The following is an 18,434-nucleotide window of genomic DNA, read 5'->3' as shown; positions in this document are numbered from 1 at the left end:
TTTCCCCTATTACATTATTAAATGCTCTTGCATCCCATTAATATGGGCTATTGGGTGGCATAATTTAAATATTGCTAATTGTAGAACAGCTTATGGTCAATCAATCAAAAGTATTTATTGAGCACTTGCTGTGTGCAGACTAGTGTACTAAGTATAGTATAACAATATAATAGACGCATTCCCTTCCCACATTGAGCTTACAGCCGAGAGCGGGTGACAGGCATTAATATCAATAAGTAATTACAGATATGTGCATAAGTACCGTGGAGCTGAGAACAAGTTATTGAAGTATTCTATGATTAGATTTCCCATTCCCAGCCCAGATTCCTTATTTCAATCAGATCTTTCCCCCTCAATTACCTGTTTTTCCAACCTTTTAAATTTTGGCCCAAGGTCATTAGGGGTAAGAGATAGGGGGATGGAGGGGACATGAGAATTTGAGAAGGGAGTTTAAAGTCTGAAATAGCTGGCGTGGGCAATGGACCCTGCATCAGCTTCCTTGCTGACCCCACCTCCTGTCTCTCCTTACTTCAGTCCATATTTCACTCTGCTGCCTCAATCATTTTTCTCAAAAAATTCCAGTCCACATCTCTGCTCTCCTAAAAAACCTTCAACGGTTGCCCATCCATCTCGTCATCAAACAGAAACTTCTTATCTTAGGCTTTAATACACACAATCTGTTCGCCTTCTCCTACCTTACCTTGCTGATCTCCTACTGCAACCAAACCCACATACTGTACCTCATCTCATCTATCTCGCCACTGGCCCCTTGCTGAAGTCCTCCCCCTGTCCTAGAACTCTCTACCCATTCATATATGACAGAGCACCACATTTCCCATCTTCAAAGCCCTCCTAAAATCATATCTTCTCCATGAGACCTTCTCTAAGCCCTCACTTCCCTGTCTAAGCCCTTCCTTCTGTATTACCTCTTTTACACTCTGTAACCCTGAAGCACTTTGGTATTCACCACCAGCCAACCCCACAGCACTTATGTCCACCCCATCCATATTTATAACCATCTGCAATTTAATGTCTCCCCAACTTTGTTGTATTGTACCGCTTAGAACAGTGCTTGGCACACAGTAAGTGCTTAACAAATACTATCATTATTATTACTCTCCCAAGCACTTAATATAGTCATTCAGTCATATTTGTGGAGCACTTACTGTGTTCAGATCATTGTACTAAGCACTTTGGAAAGTACAATACAACAATAAATAGTGACATTCCCTGACCACAATGAGCTCACAGTCTGGGGGGGGGGAGGTAGACATCAATACAAATAAATGAAATTAAAGATATATTCATAAGTTCTGTGGGGCTTTGGGTTGGGGGAGAGCAAAGGGAGTGAGTCAGGGTGAGGCAGAAGGGAGTGGGAGATGAGAAAAAGTGAGGCTTAGTTTGGGAAGGCTTCTTGGAGGAGATGTGCTTTCAATAAGGCCTTTAAGGGTCGGGGGAGAGTAATTGTCTGTCAGATTTGAGGAGGGAGGGCATTCCAAGCCAGAGGCAGGATATGAGCCAGGAGTCAGCGGCGAGTTTTGTCAGTGGTCTGCACATGGTAAGCACGCAATACATATCACTGGTTAATTGATAATCAAGTAGTCAGTGTGGAAAATCATAAACGTTTGGCTCAATGTGGTGGCAGTTTCGATGGAGAGGAAGGGGTAGATTCTAGAAATGTTGTGATGGAATCACTGACAGACTGAATATGCGGGTTGAATGAGACAGATAATACCCTTGCCTTCATAATCCACTCAGGAGTCAGCTTCTTAATGACACTTCATAAACCATCTCAAATATCAACCACATTGTCAATACTTAATGCCAAGTAATACAAACTTTTAGACTTTTCTCTCCTTCTTACCTGCACTGATATATATGTTGCATTCAATACCACTTTTCCATAGGTTGTGTTTTTAGCTCGAAAGTTATTTTTATTCTCTTCTAGTTCCAGAACTCCAAAGATAGTGAGTTTTCCCATGGGTGGCATTTCAGAGTCCACCACAAGCCAGATTCCTGAAAAGTAATGATAATAATAATTATGGTATTTGTTAAACACTTACTACATGCCGAACACTGCTCTAAGCACTGGGGTAGATACAAGGTAATCACGGTCTTAATCCCCATTTTACAGATGAGGTAATTGAGGCACAGAGAAGTAAAGTGACTTTCCCAAGGTCACACAGGAGGCAGGTGGCGGAGACGGGACTAGAACCCACGCCCTCTGACTCCCAAATCAGTGCTCTTACCACAAGGCCATGAAAAATGATGTTTCTAATATATCATGTGAGCTCAGCAACATTTCCTCCATCATATCTTTACTAAAGGAATGTTGGTGTGCTCTCCAGGCTAAGAATTTGGCCTCAGAAGAACAGAGCCCCTTAATGGGGGACTTGTGACCTGGTGGTGGAAAAAGCACAGAACTGGAAGAGACATCTTCGTTCTTAATCCCTGCCCTGCCCCTGACCTGCTGGGTCACCTGGACAAGTCACTTAATCATTCTAGTTCTCAGTTTCCTCATCTGTAGAATGGAGAGAAGATGCCCAACTCTCTCTTAGATGGTGAGTCCCCTGGGGTCTCAGGTGGAGTCTCATCCAATCACCCCACCTTGTGCTTATCAGGCATATATACTTCCTGGGAGAATACTGTGCCCCTAATTGTTTTGGCACCATCCACCTCCTTAGGCTAAGATGCAGTGGCACAGAGAGGAATAGAGGAAGGATACGCACTCAGTTCTTCTTTAATGTTGGAATGGCATTCTTACAAAAACCCACATTTTAGTTTTCATCTCATAGCCAACACTGAGCCAATAATAACAGTAACTGTGGTATTTGTTAAGCACTTGTGATGTGCTAGGTACTGTATTAGGCAATGGTAGAGACATGGTATATGTTTATCAGACATAGTCCCAGCCCCACATGGGGCTCACAGTGTAAATGGGAGGGAGAAACGGCATTTAATCTCCATTTTACAGCTGAGGAAAGAGGCACAGCAGGCAACTGTGGGAGCTGAAATAGAACCCACATAACTGGTTCTTCTGACACTGCATCATGCTATTGGAGGGACATTCTCTTTATTCTGCTGGCACACTCTAGCTGAAATGTGCAGGGACAGCAAACAATCTTATAGAATTGGATGTAATAGAGGTGGGAAAGTTTATGCAGCAGGGCCTAGTGGAAAAGGCACAGGTCTGGTAGTCAAAGGATGTGGGTTCTAATCCCATCTCTGTCACTTAGCTGCTGTGTCACCTTAGGCAAATCACTTAACTGCTCAATGCCTTGGTTACCCAAACTGTAAAATGGGAATTCAATATTTGTTCTCCATCTTACTTACACTGAAAGCTCAATGAGGGGCAGGGATTGTGCCTGAGCTGATTATCTTATATCTATCCCAGAACTTAGTACAGTGCTTGACATGATAAATGCTTAACAAATATTATTATTATTATATCTGTTCTCAAATCAAAGAAAAAGATTGGATAAAAGTTTTAAAGATCAGATAGGAAAGAAGACACAAAGTGGAACGAGTACAAAGGACAAAAAAGAGAAAATCAGGAGGCAGAATAGAGGTGAAAGTAAAATAGGAATTGACTAGGAAAAGAGAGGAAAAAGTAGGACAAAATGGTAAAAGATAAAGGAAAACAGAAAACAACTAAAGGAGGAGCAATGACAGAGGGAAAAATGAAAGCAAATAAAGGAGAGGGTAAGAAATGAAAGGATGAGTGCTTTTGAAACATAATTCATGAAGTGGTGTAAGACACCAGTGTGGTAATCTGGAACACGTTGGGTTGTGTGTCCAACACAGTTTGCAATCCCAGCAGATAGTGTCATTTTTTATGTTAAAAAAATAGAGGGACCCAGACACTATTTCATAGTCAAAGAATTTCTCTCAACTCATTAATATTGGCTGTTTAGCTTATGCTTCAATTTCTCCAGATAAATCGATGCAATACATTTCAACGTGCAGATAGTATGTTTCAAGTAAGTCAACCATTTCAGTGTCTGACCTTTCTCCGTTTGTACTTGTATAATGGTTTGCATAATCACCAAACTTCTATCCAGTCAGTTTATGGACAGTCAAAAATTATGTTCATGTTTCTCTCTAGACTGTAAACTCTTTGTGGGCAGGGATCATGTTTCCATTGAATTGTACTCTGCCAAGCACTCAGTACAATGCTCTGCACACAATAAATCAATCAATCAATGGCATTTACTGAGTGTTTGCCATGTATAGAGCACTGTTCTTAGTGCTTTGGGGGAATATAGTACAACAGAATTAGCAGAAAGTTTCTCTGCCCATAACGAGCTTACATGCTCAATCAATACCACTAATTGATTGTACCTACCTTCTGGGATCACCACATCTGCTCCTTCCTGAGGAATAGCGTAATTATTTTCCTGAGATGATTGCCAGAAAGAATCGTTTGACCACAAACTGAAAAAAAGAGGAAAAGCTAGTCACTGTCATGGTCATCATGATGTTCATCATCACCATTAGTCATCTAGTGCATCAAACTGTATATGAAGCTAAGAAACCTCGTAGTTTACAAATTTTGTTTTGGGAGAAACAGCAGGGACATTTGCAATTTAAAAAATGATAGGCGCAAATGCGGGCACCCTACTCCTAAAGAAAATCATATTTCCTTCTCTTCCAGGAAAGCACCAACAACAGTCTTTGAAGAAAAGAAATGCATCCAGTTTTAATATCTTTACCAAAGGAAATGTTGGTGCGCTCTCCAGGCTAAGAATTTGGCCTCAGAAGAACAGAGCCAATCTGTTTAGAGGTCAGAGGGAAACACGGTTTCTACTTCCTACAAGCCTAACTTCCAAACAATGTGGAAATATAAATGCCACACACACACACACACACACACACACACACACACACACACATTTGAATTTGATCTGAGCCTAGTTTCCAATTGATATTAACTTTTTCTGCAGTATTTGCACAATTTGCCAATACTATAGGCCTCCTTGATCAAATTCTAAACTCTTCAAGTGCCAGGACCTTCATTTTCTATTTTGATTATATGATCCCAAGTTCAGTACTCTGCACACAGAAGTTATTCAATAATAATTACTGTACACACACACACACAGACACACACACAGACACACACACATTAAAATTTAGCCACCAGTTTCTCCTTTGTCATGTTTAGTAATTAATTGTGGTACTAATTATAATATCTCCATCAGGATTCCTTTGGCCTGATAAAGGCTGCTTGCGGGCATTGGTTTCTGAACACATCACAAGCATGTCAGCACTCAGTTCCAGTGGTCTTCACCCAATGCAGATGGTCCTGGACCTTTTTCTTGAGCATCCGTTACCGGATTTAAAGATTATCCCTCTGCTAGAAATTCAGTCATTAAGCCAGAGGCGGTCAGGGGGTAGGAGAGAGATAGATGATGACTGAGCTCTGAATGTTGTTCATTGCCCAAATATTTTCATTTGTGTTTGAGTTGATTAGTGCCATGCAACTGGGCTCCCTGGGTCACACACTGTCCTAAAATGGCCAGTTAGACAAATAAACATGAAATAATTTTTTTTTACTGCCAGGAGGCTCTTTAGAAGTCATATGAAGATCAAGTCTAAAGTCAAATTCAATTTCAGATTTAAAATGAGACTACCACTGGTCTGCTTGTAACTTTGGGCAAGTCCCTTAACCTCTCTGGACCTCAGTTTCCTCATCTGTAAAATCAGGATAAAACAGCTACTTTCCCTGCCTTTTAGATTCTGGGCCCAGATATAGGAGAGACGTTTTGGTATTTCTCAGAAAAAAGTACGGAAGCAGCATTTAAAGATTCACGTACTTGTATATCGTTGGCCGTTTCCTAGGAAGGTGATTTCTTGTTGATGAAGATGATGGGACACAGTCTTCCACAGGGTAATGGAAAGCTCCAAAATGAATATTGATATCTCTCACATCAGCATCGAGCGATCTAGCAACAGCCTGAACAGGGCTCTGTGGGCTACTCTTCCTTCCTGACACTGAAAAAGAAGAAAATAACAGTTTGAGGAAGTAGATTACCAACTTTCAAGTGACAATCCTGGCATTCTTTAAATATTGACTCCAATTCATTCCTGGGTTTAGGGTAATATTTTGTTTAATGCATGGCCTCTTAATTTTTCCTTCCATTCAGAAGATAAATTGTATCTCCAGGTGTCATCAACTGTAATTCAGCAGCTCGGAAAGTCAAGGCAAAAAACAAACTGACATGAATATTAAGATAAACTTTTGTCTTGAAATGTCCCACCCATATGAACATGCAGATTTTGCAGAATTGAGAGAAGATTTAATTTCTCTTCATCAGGGGCACAAGTAATAATTCCATTTGGCCTTTATAAGAAAAATAATTATAATTAAAATTCCAGTAGTTCAATATCCCAGTAATCGTTACCCTACTTCACAAATGAGATTCAGGTATAATTTCTGCCCTAGGAATATATACCCAGGTAGAACAAAGTGGTAGTATTTTCTTCCAGATGCCAGTCTCCATTCTTGTTGGAACTCCAATTTAATGGATTTGAGGATCCATTCCTTTTATCAGTAATCCTGAACTTGTCAAAATGCTGTGTGAAATTATGGGATATTATTACATAATCTTCCTCCTGTACAAAAACAAACAAATAAAGGTACACTCAGATCTCCTGTAATGTGGGAGTTTACCTTCTTGATGAGCTCATGTTAAGGAAAACTTATAATAGCCCATGCCTTGAACTATGCAATTTTCTTTTAAAATTGCATCATGTTCTAAATAGATAAATACTGTTGTTGGAAGAACATCCCTTAATTCCATAACAGCAGGAAGCACCCACTATGGAAAAAAAAAGTATAAGAAAAACTATGAATTAATTTATATTCAAATATATATTATCATTAGCAATACTGATCATCTATTGGGTATAGCCATGTAATAAACACGTGTACACCAGAAAAAAAAAGAAATGGTCTCTACCCTCTAATAGGATGTACATATATTTTCAAGGCGCTTATAGTCTAACAGGCCCTAAAAAAAATTAGAGCTCTGAATATTTTTGTTGGCTTTCTAGTTGTTGTTGACTTGCATACTCAGAAAGGTGCATATTCCCATTGAGTCTACAACTCTAAAATGATAAATAATTCTTAACAGATCCCACAGATGTGGAGATGATTCCAGAGCTTTTAAAATAGATGTAACTAGAGAAGCAGCATGGTTTAGTGGATAGAGCACAGGGCTGGGAGTAAGAAGAATCTGTGTTCTAATTCTGGCTCCGCCACTTGTCTGCTGTGTGACCTGAGGCAAGCCACTTCACTTCTCTGGGCCTCAGAGTACCTCAACTGTAAAAATGGGGATTAAGACTGTGAGCCCCACATGGGACAACCTGATCACTCTGTATCTGCTCCAGTGCTTTGAACAGTGCTTCACAGATAGCAATCACTAAACAAATACCATAATAATAATAATAATAAAGGAAGGAAGGATTAAATGTGGCTAAGCTTTCTAGAGAACATCCCTTCCTTGGATTCTACTGTCCTAATGAAGTCACATCTAAACCCTCAGAGATGCTCCCAGGCCCTCTAGGATGCCCAGAACTGAGGGAGCCATTGAAAGGTCTAAGGCTGCTGTGGAAGTATCTTGAGAGAGGTAATGCACCTCCTAAAGGAGTCCCCAAAATGACAATACCCGAGGGAACCTCTTCAGGTGTCAAAAAGACTTTGAAAAACTTTCAAAGAAGTCTTAGAACAAAATTAGTTTGGCAGTGCTTTTTACCTTAAATCCATAGAAGGTGGCAGTATATGAGATGTTAGTTATGTGATCAACACCTTTAAAGTACCAATTAATACCATTTGCATTTGGAATTAACGCCATCCAACCAGATAAATGAGTCAGTCGTTTCTTCCGAAAGGGGACAACACTTGTTCCTGTAAAAGTGAGTGGAGAAGACAAAAAAAAACAAACAACTTTTATGAACACCACCGAATCCTTTCCTTTCCTTTTTGTATTACTGAAGTAGAAACTGGGAGATAGCCACTTTCTTAACTACTTAACTAGTAGTTAATTAATTTAACTACTTATCTAATCTAGAAACATAGATCAGTTTATACAATTGGAATTTCCATGCTCTACTTCAGCTTTCAAATACTAATGATCAAATCTCCTAAAACTTCTCATCTCATTTTAACTGAATTGCTGCTTCTCTGCATAAGAAAGATAAATACTACTCATTTTATTTCTATAAGTAATATATTTTTAATAATTGCATCATAAACAAAGTTAAAACTTTGCATTCCCGTAATATCATTTAGCTTTCTATATTTTGAAAAATACAAAATACAACTACCATAAATTTGTTCTAAATTCATATTGTACCTTCATCATCTCAAGATCAAATGAATCTGAATGCTTACTGTGTGCCAGGTACTTTACTAAGCACTGGGGTGGATAGAGCAAATCGGGTTGGACACATGGGACTCACTGTCTTAAACCCCATTTTACAGATGAGGTCTATTGAGTTAAGTGACTATCCTAAAGTCACACAGCAGATGAGTGGCAGAGCCAGGATTAGAATCCATGTCCTTCTGACTCTAAGGCCCATTCTTTATCCACTACTCCTTGAGGGCAGATGACAGGCATGTGAGGGCTTGGACTAACATTGTCAGGCCACAAACATCCAACTAATCTTTACTGGTTGCGAATATGCACTGGAGATATTATAGCTTTCCCTGGCCTCTCCCAAGGTGACTAGGCTCCAGAAAGTATCTGTTGTTCTTAAAACCAAAGCCTTATAGAATAAGAGGAATTAGGGTTTGGGATGATGTGCCCAGATGGCACGGAGTCCCAGAGAGAGATATTGCAGGCTTTTCTGTAGGGAGGCCCAAACCTTGCCACTGGGGAAAGACATTTCCATGCCTTGTCAATCTCTCCTGCCCACCTGAGAAAATCTGCCAGTGCTCATCCAAGTTTGGACAAAAGGGAGGTCTGAAGAGGAAGTTAAGCAAAGAGACAGAAACTAGACACTTCCTTGCTTCTCCACTGCCAACTGAAGTTGATGCCATGACATTTGAGCCACAAAAGAAACCTCTGCTGAGAGCCTTCCACAAGAATAAGCATATTGGATTTTGTTGCTTTAGGACAATACAGGTTATGTTCAGGATCATTACCAGATTAGGGGCAGCCTGCAATTAAATCAAGATTTTGTTTTCCAGTCCTTATTGTCTAAATACTGTTCCTACTGCATTACTTACACCCAGCTAAGGGAGATACACGATTCTGATACTAATACTTCTATACATTTGAGGAAAATACTTGTATAGTTGGGTCAAGTTTCTTTGGCAGCCCATTACTTCAGGGAAACCATACTATTGCTTTGGAAGTTGGCCTTCTTCTCTGAGCTGGCTGATGAACCTCCTGGGTACAGACCAGGAGCAAACCCCAAGAAAGCTTCCTGTGCTTCTTGGTGGTTCAAATATATCCTGACATGGGATGTTAGCAGCAAGCTAAGTGGACACTATTGAGGGTCACTGGTCACAGTTATTCTGGACAGGACAGTGGAGGTAAGGCGGTCTCAGTGTCCTTTTATCCATAATGGTTCCAATTGGGAAAGGCTGGCCATTCAGATGATTGGAGGAAAATTGCCTGCAATTTGATTGCTCCCACATGCTTTGGGAAAGGAGCTTCTCTGAACCATCTTACCCCTCAAGTACCTGCAATATGGGGCAAATCCAGGGTAAATCTCTAAATGTGGTGCAAAATGTCAAGGGGCAATCTGATTTCCATTTTATAGGACGGAGGAGTTGTGTGCAGAATGACATTTTAGAAAAATGATCTGGACAAGAAGAGTGAAGTATAGCCTGGAAAAAGGAAATATTAGAGCCAGAGAAACGAGTGAACAGGCTAACGCAGAGGTCAAACTGAGATAATGAGTGCTTGGATAAGGTGGTAGCTCTTTGGATTTATTTTATTATATTTTATTTTCTGGGATTTGTTAAGAACTTGCAATGTGGCAGGCACTGTACTGAACGCAGGGGTCGATATTCATTCATTCAGTCAGTCATTTATTTAGTGCTTACTGTGTGCAGAGCACTGACAAACTAACAATAAATAGACACATTTCCTGCTCACAATGAGTTTATAGTCTAGAGGGGGAGACAGACATTAATATAAATTACAAATATGTATAACATTAATATAAATTACAAATATGTATCTAAACATCATGGAACTGGGAGGGGGAATGAATAAAGGGAGTAGGTTAGGGGGATTCAGAAGGGAGTGGAAGATAAAGAAAGGAGGGCTTAGTCAAGAGAAGGCCTCTTGGAGCAGATGTGCCTTCAATAAGCCTTTGAAGGCAGGAAGAGTAATTGTCTGTCAAGTTAATCAAGTTGGATGCAGTCCTTGTCTCACATGGGGCTCACAGTCTAAATCCCCATTTTACATATGAGGTAACTGAGGCACAGAGAAGTTAACTGACTTGCCCAAGGTCACGCAGCAGAAAAATAGCTGAGCCAGGATTGGACCCAGCTCCTTCATAGTCCCACGGCCATGCTCTTACCATGAGGTCATGCTGCTTCTTAGATGGAGAGAAATAAATGGATCTGGGAAATGGGGGTGGGGAAGAGGGAGAAAAGAATGGCAGGATTTAGCAACAGCCTCAAAGCAATATTTGAAAGGATCAAAGAAGCTAATATAAAGCTTGGGTTGAGGCCACGGTTTACTAAAATAATAATAATAATGTTGGTATTTGTTAAGTGCTTACTATGTGCAGAGCACTGCTCTAAGCGCTGGGGTAGATACAGGGTAATCAGGTTGTCCCTCGTGAGGCTCACAGTTAATCCCCATTTTGTAGATGAGGTCACTGAGGCACAGAGAAGCTAAGTGACTTGCCCACAGTCGCACAGCTGACAAGTGGCAGAGCAGGATTCTAATCCATGACCTCTGACTCCCAAGCCCATGCTCTTTCCACTGGGTCACGCTGCTTCCCTACAATAAATACAATAAATATACAATTTCAACTATGAATAATAATAATAATAACAATGGTATTTTTAAGTGCTTACTGTGTGTCAAGCACTGGGGTAGATACAAGGCAATCAGGTTGTCCCAAGTGGGGTTTACAGACTTAATCCCCATTTTACAGATGAGGTAACTGAGGGTCAGAGAAGTGAAGTGACTTGCCCAAAGTCACACAGCTGACAAGTGATGGAGTTGGGACTAGAACCCATGACTCCTGATTCCCAAGACTGGGTTCTTTCCACTAAGCCAGGCTGCTGCAATTAAGAGAACATATCAGTAGCATCTGTATATATAAAGACTCATTTTTGTAGACAAACTTGGATCAATTAAATGAACCTGTGGTTTGGACTGCCAAACTGGACTTACCAAAAAAGTTGAAAAGGATCACATCCTTTTCCAGCAGAGAAGTGGGAGAAGGTTTGTTGAATGCTAAACGATGAAAGCTCACAGAGGAGTCACAGAGAGACCCAGGAAATCCAACGCTCCATTCTTCCTGTCGACTGCAGTGAGATGGGTCTAAAAGTGAGCTGTGTGGGATAACTGAGTATCCTTTGTGGCCTGTGAAACCAACGAACATTTTAGGAGAGGACTATAAACTTGGAACTGCCTGCCAAATACAATCAATCAAATTTATTGAGCATTTACTCTGTGCAGAGAACTCTACTAAGTGCTTGGGAGAGTGTGACATAATAATATGTACAATGTAATGTTTTGGTAGAAACATTCCCTTCCCACAGTGAGTGCACAATCTTCAGGGAGAAAATTTACACCAATATAAATAAATAATGGATAATAATAATAATAATAATGTTGTGTTGGTTAAGTGCTTACTATGTGCTGAGCACTGTTCTAAGCCCTGGGGTAAATACAGGTTGTCCCACATGAGGCTCACAGTTCATCAGCATTTTATACATGAGGTCACTAAGGCACAGAGAAGTTAAGTGACTTGCCCACAGTCACACAGCTGACAAGTGGCAGAGCTGGGATTCGAACCCATGACCTCTGCCTTCCAAGTCAGGGCTCTTTCCACTGAGCCACACTACTTCTCTAAGTACATAAGAGCTGTGGGGCTGACTGGGAGGTGAATAAAGGGAACAAATCAGGGCAACGCAGAATGGAATAGGAGAAAAGGAAAAGAAGACTTTGTCAGGGAAGGCCTCTTGGAGGAGATGTGCCTTCAATTAGGCTTTGAAGATGGAAAGAGTAATTGTCTGTTGGATATGAAGCGGGAGAGTGTTTCAGGTCAGAGGCAGAACATGGATAAGAGGCTGGTGGCAAGATAGATGAGATTGAGGTACAGTGAGTAGGTTGGCACTAGAGGAGTGAAGTGGGTGGGCTGGGTTGTAGTAGGAGAATAGCAAGGTCAAGTAGAAAGGTGATTGAATACTCTAAAACTAATGGTAAGGAGTCTCTGTTTGATGCAGAGGTGGATGGGCAACCCCTGGAGGTTTTTGAGGAGTGGGGAAACACGGAGAAAAATGATCCAGGCAGTAGAGGAAGTAAGGCTTGGAGTGGGGAGAGACATGAGGCAAAGGAGGTCAGCAAGCAAACTGATACAGTAATCAAGGCAGGATAGGATAATTACTTGGATTAATGTGGTAGCAGTTTGAATGGAGAGGAAAGGGCAGATTTTAGCGATGTCGTGAAAGCTGAACGGACAGGATTTAGTGACAGACTGAATATGTGGGTTGAATGAAAGAGATGAGTCAAGAATAATGCCAAGGTTATGGGCTTGTGAGACAAGGATGGTGGTGCTGACTACAGCGATGGGAAAATCAGAGGGAGGGGGCAGTATTTGGGTGGAAAAATAAAGAGAAGCAGCGTGACAGTGGAAAAAGCACAGGCTGGGGAGTCAGAGGTCGTGGGGAGTCAGAGGTCATGGGTTCTAATCCCAGCTCTGCCACTTGTCAGCTGTGTGATTTAGGGCAAGTCACTTAACTTCTCTGTGCCTCAATTACCTCATCTGTAAAATGGGGATGAAGACTGTGAGCCTCACGTGGGATAACCTGATTACCTAGTTTCTACCCAAGAGCTTAGAACAGTGGCTGGTACATAGTAAGCGCTTAACAAATGCCATCATTTTTATTATTATTATTATGAGTTCTGTTTTGGACTTGTTAAATTTGGGGTGTCAGCAGGACATCCAGGTGTACATGTCTTGAAGACAAGAGGAAATGTGAGACTGAAAAGAGGGAGAGAGATCAGGACCGGAGATGTAGATTTGGGAGTCATCCACATAGAGGTGATAGTTGAAGCTATGAGAGAGAATGAGTTCTCCAAGGGAGTGAGTGTAGGTGGAGAATAGAAGGGGATCCAGAAGTGAACCTTGACTGACTCCCTCAGTTAGGGAGTGGGACCCAGAGGAGAGGCCTGTGAAATAGACTGAGAATGAGTGGCTAGAGAGATAGGAGGAGAACTAGGAGATGATAGCATCAGTGAAGCCTCGATTGGATAACGTTTCCAGGAGAAGGGAGTGGTCGATAATATTGAAAGCAGATAAGAGGTCAAGGAGGATTACGATAAAGTACAGGCTACTGAATTTGACAAATACCTCTATAAAATCTATAAATCACAGGGCATATACATCATTTCAGGTATGATCTGTCTACAGACAGGATCTGAGTGCCCCTTCTGGCCCATACTGCTACAGACAGGAGGCAACTTCTGGTCTGCACACTGAGTTATGCTATTGTAATACAGCACAATTTAGGACTACAACACAAATAAGCCTCCATTTGAATAGGTTAATTTTGTTCAGTCAGGCACTTATTTTCAGCACGTTAACCTGGAAGAGGGACTCTGACTGCTGAGTACGCCACTCCATTGAACAGGATTCTCCCATTCTCCATCTTGGAGCTGAACCGTTCTTCCAAATTGTTCCTACCGCATCCTCAATCCTCATCCTCATGTCCAGCCTGACAAAAGAGGGGAGGGGTGTTTCTCCTGCCCCCAAGATCCCTAACTTCTTCATCTTCATCAGTCCACCCCAATCCTCTGAGAGCAAGAGTCCCGATTCTGGATTGTAGGCTTGGCCCCTGTTACACAGGGGAAACATGAGGTTCAGAATTTCCAGAGATTTGAGTAACATTTTCTCGGAATGAAGCTGTCCCACCCACAAAGCAGCCCCTGGCATCAACAGCCACACCTCCAGTCCAGTGCTGGGAACTGGGGTGGTAGGCAGGGGTAGGTGGGGGCACTGGCCACTGTGTCTCTCTCCATCTGGTACCTGATCTCTGCCACTTGCTATGTGACTTGGGCCAAGTCACTTAACTTCTCTGTGCTTCAATTTTCTCATTTGAAAAATGAGGATGAAATACTTGCTCACCCTCTTACTTAGACTGGGAGCCACATGTGGCACAAGTAATATGCCCAAACTTGTATCTATTGTGCTTAGTACAATGCTCAACACATAATAAGTGTTTAACTAATAGCACAATTATTATTGTTGCTACAACTGACAATCTCTCCAAAGGGAAGGTCATGATGATGATGATGATGGTATTTGTTTAGCACTTATTATGTGGCAACCACTATACTAAGCATGGGGATAATACAAGATAATTAGGTTGGACACAGTCCCTGTCCCACAGTCTAACTGGGAGGGAGAACTGGTATTGAATCTATGTTGAAGATGAGGCACTGCAAAGTTTAATGATTTGCCCAAGGTCACAAAGCAGGCAAGTGGCAGAGCCAGGATGAGAACATAGGTCCTCTGACTCCCAGCCCATGCTCTGCTAGGCTACACTGCTTCCCAACCTCCCATAACTCTTTTTACTTGTCTTATATAGTCAATTTACTCAAGCACTAACTTATCCCCTTTCTCTCTTTCTTTCTATTTGTAAATTATTTTAACATCTCTCTCTCCTGCTAGAATATAAGCTCTTTCAGGAGGTGACCAGATCTACTAAGTCATCTGAACTTTCCAAGTCCTTAAAACACAGCAGGAACTCAAGAAATACTATTGATTAGTTCAATACGTTTGTAATGTATGTGGAATAATTTCCGTTTTTCCTCTTTTCCCTTCTCATTCTCCTCTTTCTAGTCTTCTCCTTTGTCTTCCTCCTCTCCTCTCTCTTTCCTGCTTCTTTTCCCCTTCATTATGTACCATGTATCATGTAACCGCACACTTTGCTCTTCTAAAGCCAACCTACTCACTGTACCCCGATCTCATCCATCTTGGCATCAACCTCATCCACATAATAATTAGAGAAGCAGCGTGGCTCAGTGGAAAGAGCATGGGCTTTGGAGTCAGAGGTCATGAGTTCGAATCCCAGCTCTGCCACTTATTAACTGTGTGACTGTGGGCAAGTCACTTAACTTCTCTGTGCCTCAGTTACCTCATCTGTAAAACGGGGATTATGACTATGAGCCCCATGTGGGACAACCTGATTCCCCTGTGTCTACCCCAGCGCTTAGAACAGTGCTCTGCACAAAGTAAGCGCTTAACAAATACCAACATTATAATAATAATAATAATAATGGTATTTGTTAAGTGCTTACTACTTGCCAGGCACTGTACTAAGCACTGGGGTGGGTACAAGCAAATCAGATTGGACACAGTCCCTGTCCCATATGGGGCTCACAGTCTCAATCTGAATTTTACAGATGAAGAAACTGAGGCACAAAGAAGTGAAATAATAGTCCGAGGTCACAAAGCAGCCGAGTGGCAGAGACAGGATTAGAACCCTCAATCTTGCATCTTCTCTCTTCATAGCCAACAGACAATTTTCTTCCTCTCTTCAAAGCCTAATTGAAGGCACATCTCATCTAAGAGCACTTCTCTGACTAAGCCCTCTTTTTTTTGCACTCCCTTTTGCATCACCTGCTCCCTTTATTCATCACCACCCCCCAACCCCACAGCACTTGTGTATATATCCATCATTTATGTATTTTTACTAATGACTGTCTACCCTCTAGACTGTAAACTTTGTGAGCATAGAATGGGCCTGCATATGGCTTTATTGTACTCTTCTAAGTGCTTAGTACAGTGCTCTGCACACAGTAAGCACTTAATAAATACGACTTACTGATTGATTGATTGATTGATTGATTGAAAGAGCACAGGCCTGGAAGTCAGAGAACCTGGGTTCTAATGTTGGCTCTGCCACTTACTTGCTGTGTACCTTGGGCAAGTCACTTAACATCTCTCTGCCTCAGTTCCCTCATTTGTAAAATGGGCATTCAATACCTGGTCTCCCTCCTACTTAGACTGTCAGGCCCATGTGGGATCTTTTATCTAACCCAGAACTTAGTACAGTGTTTGGCACATAGTAAGTGTTTAAAAAATACCACAAATTATTATTGTCACCACTGTCCCTGCTCACAGATGATTTCTGAATCTGTAGGGTTTGGCATTCCCTACTAGAAATATAATCAAACATTACTGACATACTCTAATGTTTGTGAAATATAGCTACAGAATTTGAATTTCCAAAGTACATAGCCAGCTAGTCATTATGGGCCTGATTCAAATAAAATATTCAGGCCATTCAAGTGCCCATAAATTGACATCTACTCCTATCATTTTACAACGGATGAAATTGGATTTATTTCAGAATTCACAAAACCCTCACAACTTATTAAACATACACACCTTAACTCAGTTTGAAAAGCCAAGATTATAGAATTCATCAAGTGCTAAAATAATTCTGAGCTGTGATATTCTTGTTTCCCATATGACTTTCTTGTCATTCTGGAACGCAGACATGCTTTAATTTATATTTGACTCTTCTGGAGGGAATGAGTCTTTTTATCTACGTTAAAAGAAACACGTCCATCATATTTTGATGTGAATTAGAAATCATTTTACCTGTGAGGGATCCATCAGTGTCCATCAGTACTACTTCATGCTCCCAACGAAATCCGGCCTTGTTCGGAGTATGAAAATACTGGATGGAAGCAAATCTTGAACTCCAGCCTCCACATCCATCAGTGCAAACTCCAACAATGGAGGTCACCCCGATAGCAGCACAATGAGGGCGGTCAAAGTTCATGAAGTGTACCGAAGACACGGTTAAGCCCTCATTGAATGGAAGAAGTAAGCCTTTTGAACTGCAATAGGAAGGGCCCAGGCCCAGGTCATCCAGGTGACCAACTATCTTGGCATTTTGGATTACAGCTCCACTGGATTCTCCCCACCCTCCAACATAAGGTGCTAAGATCCTCTTCGTCTCTATTCCAACATCTGCACTGTTTACCACAACAAAATTATGGAACTGCAGGGCGCCGCCGTTGACCCATTCTGCTCCTTTCCTGCAATTCCATGTTGTCAACGCGTTAAATATCGCGGGTGTTGGTATGGTGGAAGTGCAGGAGCCTGTTTGCATGGGGAAATACTCTTCAAAGATCCATAAACCGAACCAGCCCTGGGAGTGCACAGTATTGTTATAAAATTCCCCAAGGGGAACCCTTTTCTGGCAAATATGTGGATCGTGGGATGGCCCATCGGGGTGGTTGTTCATCCGGTACCAGAAACCAAAGTGGGTGCCCCCAGCAACTGAGTTATGTCTTATGGAATTGTTTGGGTTGGTGACCCAAAATGCAGCTGGAGTGATGTCATCGTTGAGGAGGCTGCTGCTTTGCCGAACGAAGACTGCCAAATTAGACTGCAGGATGTTACCGTGTTCAATCCCATCTTCTATAAAAAATGCTCCTCCTCTTATGTCATAAATCACGTTCCTTTCCACCAGGAGGTGGTGGGTGTTGTGGATGGTGACTGCTCTGTTATAGGTCTGGTGAATTGCACAGCCTCGTACATAGGACTTGAACTGGAGGTCTCCCAGTAGGTGCCAGTGTATTGGATAACGGCCCAAACGGAAAGCCTGGCCAGCGTGAAACACCTGCCAAATGAGAAAAGCACAATGGCTCAGGCCAAACTGTCATTTTGAGGTAGAAATGATTGTGATAGCTGGCATTTCTAAGAGCCCATCTATTTTTCCAAAGCACTTTCCCTTCAACTGACTCATTTAATCTTCACAATGTCCCTGTGAGGGAGGGAGAGACGACTATTGGACAGATGAGAAAACTGAGGCGCATAAAGGTTAAGTGTCTTGTTGAAGGTCTCACAGCAGGCCTGGTGGCATAGCTGGGACTCAACTCTTGGACTCCCTTCATCCCCACCTCTCCATCTTGCCACTAGATCATGATGCTTCAGGGTAATAGAGGGAAGGCTGATATCCACACTGTGGCTAGATCAGAAAATTCATCTACATGAGATAGCCAATCAAATTTTGTTCACTTTTCGGTTGGGTAATTCGTTAACCCACTTATTCAAAATTTCAATGATATCGTCTTCCCCTCTAGACTGTGAGCTCGATGTGAGCAGGGAATGTGTCTGTTGTTATATTGTACTCTCCCTAGCACTTAGTACAGTGCTTTGGACAGAATAAGCGCTCATTAAATACAACTGAATGAATGAATGAATTTAAACTAGCC

General features: G+C 41.7%; 1 protein-coding gene across 1 annotated transcript in view; it reads right to left on the bottom strand.

The window, feature by feature from the left end:
- Positions 1–18,434, bottom strand: part of PKHD1L1 (PKHD1 like 1) — a 163,549-nt gene that overhangs the window by 48,725 nt on the left and 96,390 nt on the right. Inside the window, 7 exon segments of the mRNA XM_029063819.2 lie at positions 1,865–2,016; positions 4,346–4,434; positions 5,817–5,994; positions 6,456–6,615; positions 7,758–7,909; positions 11,367–11,558; positions 16,810–17,839. Coding sequence (XP_028919652.1) covers positions 1,865–2,016; positions 4,346–4,434; positions 5,817–5,994; positions 6,456–6,615; positions 7,758–7,909; positions 11,367–11,558; positions 16,810–17,839 — 1,953 coding nt within the window.

Source organism: Ornithorhynchus anatinus, chromosome 4 (genome assembly GCF_004115215.2).
Source record: "Ornithorhynchus anatinus isolate Pmale09 chromosome 4, mOrnAna1.pri.v4, whole genome shotgun sequence".
In the NCBI taxonomy this organism is placed as follows: domain Eukaryota; kingdom Metazoa; phylum Chordata; class Mammalia; order Monotremata; family Ornithorhynchidae; genus Ornithorhynchus; species Ornithorhynchus anatinus.
This window is presented reverse-complemented; position numbering and strand designations above follow the sequence as displayed.